The sequence below is a fragment of the Bos grunniens genome, chromosome X (genome assembly GCF_055505025.1).
Source record: "Bos grunniens cultivar Pamir isolate PY7600 chromosome X, Bosgru_T2T1.0, whole genome shotgun sequence".
In the NCBI taxonomy this organism is placed as follows: Eukaryota; Metazoa; Chordata; class Mammalia; order Artiodactyla; family Bovidae; genus Bos; species Bos grunniens.
In genome coordinates this window covers 131,217,461-131,224,903 of record NC_141194.1, presented here as the reverse complement: position 1 = coordinate 131,224,903, position 7,443 = coordinate 131,217,461, and the positions used below count along the sequence as shown (strand labels likewise).

At 45.0% G+C, this 7,443-nt stretch overlaps 1 protein-coding gene across 1 annotated transcript; it reads left to right on the top strand.

The window, feature by feature from the left end:
* The first annotated feature begins 3,681 nt into the window (after positions 1-3,681).
* On the top strand, positions 3,682-4,345 carry LOC147341417 (histone H2A-Bbd type 2/3-like). Its single transcript, XM_086388804.1, has one exon. It carries the CDS (start codon positions 3,682-3,684, stop codon positions 4,192-4,194), a length of 513 nt encoding a protein of 170 aa, XP_086244930.1. The 3' UTR covers positions 4,195-4,345.
* The last annotated feature ends 3,098 nt before the right edge of the window (positions 4,346-7,443 follow it).

The following is a 7,443-nucleotide window of genomic DNA, read 5'->3' as shown; positions in this document are numbered from 1 at the left end:
GGACTTTTCTGATGAGTCGGCTGTTCCCATCAAATGACCAAAATACTGGGGCTTCAGCTTCAGCATCAATCCTTCCAACAAGTATTCATGGTTGACTTCCCTTAAGATTGACTGGTTTGATCTCCTTGCTGTCCAAGGGACTTTCAGGAGTTGTCTCCAGGACCACAGTTCAAAGGCATCAGTTCTTTGGTGTGCTGCTGAATTTACGGTCCAGATCTCACAACTGTATGTGACCACTGGAAAGACCATAGCCTTGACTATATGGACCTTGGTCAGCAGAGTAATTTCTCTGCTTTTCAACACACTGTCTAGGTTTGTCACAGCTTTTCTTCCAAAGAACAAGCATCTTTAAATTTCATGACTCCTGTCACCATCCACAGTGATTTTGGAGCCCTCAAAGAGGAAATTTGTCACTGCATCCACATTTTCCCCTTCTATTTGCCATGACGTGATGGGACCAGATGCCATGATCTCAGTTTTTTGAATGTTGAATTTTAAGCCAGCTTTTTCACTCTCTTCCTTCACCACCTATCAAGAGGCTCTTTAGTTTCTCTTTGCTTTCTGTTGCTTTTTGACCTGCATACAGGTTTCTCAGGAGATAGGTAAGGTGGTCTGGTATTCCCATTTCTTTAATAAGTTTCCACAGTTTGCTGTGATCCACACAATCTGTTGCTTTCCTCTATTTATTTGCATTGTTCATTTAATAAGTCTTCCTTATCTCTCCTTGTTGTTCTCTGGAACTCTGCATTCAGTTGGGTATATCTTTCCCTTTCTCCTTTTCCTTTTGGTTCTCTTCTTTTCTCAGCTGTTGGTAAACCTCCTTTGCCTTGTAAAACCTCCAAAGACAATCACTTTGCCTTCTTGCATTTCTATTTTGGGAGGATAGTTTTGGTCAATGCCTACTGTACAATGTTATGAACATCTATCTATAGTTATTCAGGCACTTTGTCTACCATGTCTAATCCCTTGATTCTACTTGTCACCTCCACTGTATAATCATAAAGGATTTGATTTAGGTTATACCTGAATGACCTATTGGTTTTCACTACATTCTTCAATTTATGCCTGAATTTTGCAATAAGAAACTCCTGATCTGAGCCCTGTCATCTCCATGTCTTATTTTTGCTGACTATATAAAGCTTTTGCATCTTTGCCTGAAAAAAATATAATCAATCTGATTTTGGTGTTGACCATCTGATGATGTCTGTGTATAGTGTTGTGGGAAGAGGTTGTTTGCTATGACCAGTATGTTCTCTTGACAAAACTCTCTTAGCCTTTGCCCTGCTTCATCTTGTACTCCAAGGTCAAATTTGCCTGTTATTCTGGGTGGCTCTTGACTTCCTACTTTTGCATTCCAATCCCCTATGATGAAAAGGACATCTTTTTTTTTTGGTGTTAGTTCTAGAAGGTGTTGTAGGTCTTCATAGAACCAGTCAACTTCAGCTTCTTCAGCAGCAGTGGTTGGAGCATAAACTTGGATTACTGTGATATTGAATGGTTTGCCTTGGAAACAAACTGAGATCATTCTGTCATTTTTGACATTGCACCCAAGTACTGCATTTCAGACTCTTTTGTTGACTATGATGGTTACTCCATTTCTTCTAAGGGATTCTTGCCCACAGTAGTAGATATAATGGTCATCTGAATTAAATTGGCCCATTCCCATTATTCACTTTGTTCATTGATTCCTAAGATGTCAATGTTCACTCTTGCCATCTCCTGCTTGAGCACATCCAGTTTACCTTGATTCAAGGACCTAACTTTCCTGGTTCCTATGCAATATTGTCCTTTACAGTTCAGACTTAACTTTCACCACCAGACACATCCACAAGTGAGTATCGTTTCTGCTTTAGCCCAGCCACTTCATTCTTTCTGGAACTATTAGTAATTGCCCTCCACTCTTCACCAGTAACATATTGGACAAATTCCAACCTGGGGAACTCATTTTCTGGCGTCATATCTTTTTACCTTTTCCTATTGCCCATGGAGTTCTAGAGGCAAGAATACTAGAGTGTGTTGCCATTTTCCTCCTCCAGTGGACCACAATTTGTCAGAACTCTCCACTAAGATCCATCTGTCTTCAGTGGCCCTGCATGGCATGGCTCATAGCTTCACTGAGTTATGCAAGCACCTTCACCATAACAAGGCTGTGATCCATGAAGGGGGCAAGTAGCACTGGGGATGTCAATTTGCTCAAGCAATGAAACTACATTGGTATAGCACCTGAAATTGAAATCACCACCTGGTCAAGCTAATGAAAATACACTGTCATTCTCCAAGACCATCTGTTTTCTAAACAGGCCAAATAGGCTACTTTAATGGGAGTATGGAGTAAATCATCACTCCTGCATGTTTGTAGCCCTTGATGGTGCTGCAAATCTCTGAAATCCATTCAGGTATGTGCAAGACTTTTGGTTTACCATATTTCTAGATAGAGGCAATTCTAATTGCTTTCATTTGGCCATCCTTACCAAAATAGCCCTCACTCTGCAGGTCTGTTGTGGAGTCTTCCAGTTGCTGAACACGTCTATCTTAATTTTGCATTCCAGAACTGTGTAGATAAGCATGAGATTGGTTTGGGTACACACCGGCCCCAATGGAGATGAGCCTGAGCTGAAATTTCATTGATCTCTTGACCTCCATAAGCTCCTACTATGACTGATGGACCAAAGTGACACTTGGGCATCTTGGAATTAGTGTGAGATCAGAGCCAGTGTCCAATAGTCACCAAAAGGTATTCTCCTAATTCAAAATCACACTGACTAAAAAACTCTAGGTCCCTTTCAGGAAGGCAGGGAAACAGACTAACAGTATATATTTCAGTAAAGTGTACCGAGGCATGATGAACACCTACTTCTGGATTTCAAAACTTACTCCAAAGCTACAGTTAACAAAACTGTGTGGTACTAGCATAAGGATAGACACATAGATCAGTGAAATAAAATTAACAGTATGGAAATAAACCCATAAATCTATTCATGGACATAAATCCCAAAGAGTGGAAAACAGAAACCTGTACAGGAATGTCCATCACAGCACTATTCCCAGTATGCACAAAGGAGAAGTCACCCAAATGTCCATCCACTGCCTAGTGGATACAAAACATGTGTAGTCTAGCCATACAGTGGAATATTATTCAACCAGGAAAAGGAAAGAAGTACTGATTCATGCTACTGATTCATTCATATGTGCATGAACCCTATGCTCAGTGACAGAAGGCCACATATTTATTGTATGCCTCTATCTCTAGGAAGTCTCCAGAATAGGCAAAGGGCTGTGGACAGGAAGCTGATGAGTGGTTGCCTGAGGACTATGGGGTGGGGTGGGGTAGGGGAAACTGCAGGATGGTGGGGTGGGGAATGATTGTCTGGCCAGGTACAGGGGTTTCTCTTTGCAGCGGTGCCAACATTTTGGAACTAGATACAGTCATGATGGTGGCCCAGCACCACCAGCGTATACTTGGTGCCAGTGGGTGGTCTGCTGCCTTTTCTGTACAAAGCTCCTGTGCAGTGGAAAGGGAGAGTTTTGACAAAGAAAGGGTCCAGTGGGCAGGGTGAGCAGGATTCTGCCAGCATCATTTCTTTGCAGGCCCAGGCCTGTGGGGGTTGGGGGAGGGGTGGGGAGCACGAGAAAGCAATGACCTCACAGGGTCTACGTGTCACAGAGCATGCGTCCCGACCAATGAGGCGCCAGCCTGTGGTTTCTAGGATACGGAGTAGAGATCTGAGAGTAGCAGTTGTCTTGAGACGTTGGAACCAACTGCTTCATCTCACCGTATCTCATCTCATCGCACCTTATCCCACCGCACCTCTTCCCATCGCAAAGAAGAGCAAGGCCTTGGAGAAAGCGGGCTCAACAGCCAGCATGCCGAAGAAAAGGGGCCATCAGAGGTCGTCTGGTATCCGCTCCCGCACCGCCCAAACTGAGCTGTCTTTCTCTGTGAGCCACATGGAGCACCTCCTGCGCAAAGGCCACTATGCCCAGCGCCTGAGCTCGTCTGCACCAGTCTTCCTAGCAGCGGTCATTCAGGACCTGACGTCCAAGGTCCTGGAGCTGGCAGGCAATGAGGCCCAGAAGAACGGCGAGAAGCGCATCACCCCCAAGTTGGTGGACATGGCGATCCACAACAATGCTCTGCTCAGCAGCATTTTTGGGATGACAACCATCTCCCTGGTGGCCCCGGGTCCACACTAGCTGCCCAACTACACCTGGGTCCCCAGTGGCCAGTCCCTGGCCTCCGGACAGGCCGCCTCTGGCTGTCCGGTGCCAGTCCTGATCACAGACCAATTGCATAGCCCCGTGCCTTGGGCCCAGTAATGTCAAATCAATAAAGTGTTTCAAGACATCCTTGTGTGCTTCAGTCACTTGGTCTGGAAGGTGGTGGTGGGACACGCTTTGTTGGAGGGATGGAGGTTGGGGGTCTGGTTGGAGCAGAGGGGGAGTGTTGCGGGTGTGGGTGGAGTCGGGGATGGCAGGCAGAGAGGAGAAGTCACTCATGGTGATAGTGCATGGTGTGGCCCTGGGTGGGAGAGGCTGGTTGCAGCAGAGGTGGGGGTGGAGTGGGGTCTTGGGGGAGGCGAGGGAACGGAAGGCTCCCCCATTGGCTCTGAGCAAGTGGGAGCCAGGCCAAGTCCGCAGAGGGACCGGGTCCTGGTGGTGACGCTCAGGACAGTGAGGGCGGCATTGTAATAGGGCGAAGAGGGCAAGGTGACGGACAAAGCCATGGCATGGGATGCAGGGGTGGGTGGACAGTGTGCTTGACATGAATTCCCATGGGGGCAGGGGCCTAGACAGTAAGACTGTGGTGGGATGGGGATTGGGGTGGGTGGGACACAACCAGCACATATGCAAAGTCAGAATCAGGGTCATGTGGGGTCGAGTTAACTTTTTGGTCATGTTCCTTTAGAGATGTCAGGAGATGCCCTGCTTGGCAACCTGCATAAAAAAGGTCACCTAGCAACGGCGGACATGACACCACCCGCAATTTGCATATGTGATGTTTGTGGAGCCAGGCTCCGCCTCCAGCGACTTGATTTGCATATCACCGTGGAAATGGACCTTTAGCCTAGAAAGCTGGAGTAGTAACCATGTGTGAGACCCACGTTTTAAAATTAATGCTATTTCTTTATGCCTTAGGTAGTTTGGATTTGATGAGTAAGAAACTTTATACCTACTGCTGCTTCCCTGATAGGGTACTAGCCTTTTACTGACCTTTTATTTCTTCATTTTAAATAATAAGAACAAAATACCTGACACCATTTCAGAATAATGGTTAGAAGAATTAGAAACATATATGATATATATATAATATACAACATAAAAGATATTTTTAAAATATGCAAAAACATGCTGTTTAGTTGCTCAGTCATGTCTCTTTGCAACCCCATGGACTGTAGCCTGCCAGTCTCCTCTGTCCATGAAATTTCCCAGGCTAGAATACTGGAGCAGGTTGCCATTTCTTTCCCCACCCAGACGTTGAACCTGCTTCTCTTGCACTGGCAGGGGGATTCTTTACCACTGAGCCACCAGGGAAGCCCATATAAAAGTATAGTTGTGCTAAAATAAGAATTTACTAAGTAGTAAGGGTAGTTCTGTATGCAGCCCATGGCACTATGATATATCTTATTATTTTCTTACATTATGCAATAAAACAACCTCTTTTGGAACCCAGTACTATGAATTTAGCACATGTATACATGTGTGCATCCACCACCACATTCAGGACATGGAACAGCTCCATCAACATAGAAAGTCCCTGATCTGCTACTGTGGTCCCTATTTCAGTGCTTGCTTTTTGTTAAAATAATGTTTGTTAAGTAGAGCCCTGGGTGGGGAATTGGATGGTGAACCAAAATTCAACAAAGACTGCAAGGGAAAGTTAAATGAAGAAGTTTATTACTCATAAGACCTGGAGGAGGCACAAAGCACTCCTGGAGAGCTGCATAGGAGGTCAGAGCAGGGTATAGTCAGGAAGGCAGCAGGATCTGGGATTTATAGCTTTTATTAGGTCCCATAGGTTAAGTGCTTCTAGGGTTCCCTGGATAAGGCCAAAGTGGTCAATTCAAAACCAAAAAAAAAAAAAAAAAAAAAACCCAGAGAAGTTTTGGTAAGCTCTGTGGGAGTTCTATCTAAGGGACCCATAAAAGGAAGGAGCTGGGAGGCAGAAGAGACTGCTAAATCACCCGGACCCTTGGGGAAGTCATATCAGTTACTCTTTCTTATGATTCTGCTGACTGTCATCCAGGGCATGTACTTGAGGATACATTAGTGTCCACCCAAGGTCCCTGCAGGCCCCTTAGCCACACAAAAAGAAAACAATATTATCGGTTCAGTTCAGTTCAGTTGCTCAGTAGTGTCCGACTCTTTGCGACCCCATGAACTGCAGCACACCAAGCCTCCCTGTCCATCACCAACTCCCGGAGTTCACTCAGACTCACGTCCATCGAGTCAGTGATGCCATCCAGCCATCTCATCCTCTGTCGTCCCCTTCTCCTCCTGCCCCCAATCCCTCCCAGCATCAGAGTCTTTTCCAATGAGTCAACTCTTCACATGAGGTGGCCAAAGTATTGGAGTTACAGCTTTAGCATCAGTCCTTCCAAAGAACACCCAGGGCTGATCTCCTTTAGAATGGACTGGTTGGATCTCCTTGCAGTTCAAGGGAGTCTCAAGAATATTCTCCAACACCACAGTTCAAAAGCATCAACTCTTCGACGCTCAGCTTTCTTCACAGTCCAACTTTCACATCCATACATGACCACTGGAAAAACCATAGCCTTGACTAGATAGACCTTTGTTGAAAAAGTAGTGTCTCTGCTTTTTAACATGCTATTTAGGTTGGTCATAACTTTCCTTCCAAGGAGTAAGTGTCTTTTAATTCCATGGCTGCAATCACCATCTACAGTGATAAAAATAAAGTCTGACACTGTTTCCACTGTTTCCCCATCTATTTCCCATGAAGTGATGGGACCAGATGCCATGATCTTAGTTTTCTGAATGTTGAGCTTTAAGCCAAATTTTTCACTCTCCTCTTTCACTTTCATCAAGAGGCTTTTTAGTTCCTTTTCACTTTCTGCCATAAGAGTGGTGTCATCTGCATATCTGAGGTTATTGATATTTCTCCTGGCAATCTTGATTCCAGCTTGTGTTTCTTCCAGCCCAGCGTTTCTCATGATATACTCTGCATATAAGTTAAATAAGCAGGGTAACAATACACAGCCTTGACGTACTCCTTTTCCTATTTGTTACCAGTCTGTTGTTCCATGTCCAATTCTAACTGTTGCTTCCTGACGTGCATATAGGTTTCTCAAGAGGCAGGTCAGCTGGTCTGGTATTCCCATCTCTTTCAGAACTGTCCACAGTTTATTGTGATCCACACAGTCAAAGGCTTTGGCATAGTCAATAAAGTAGAAATAGATGTTTTTCTGGAACTCTTGCTTTTTCCAT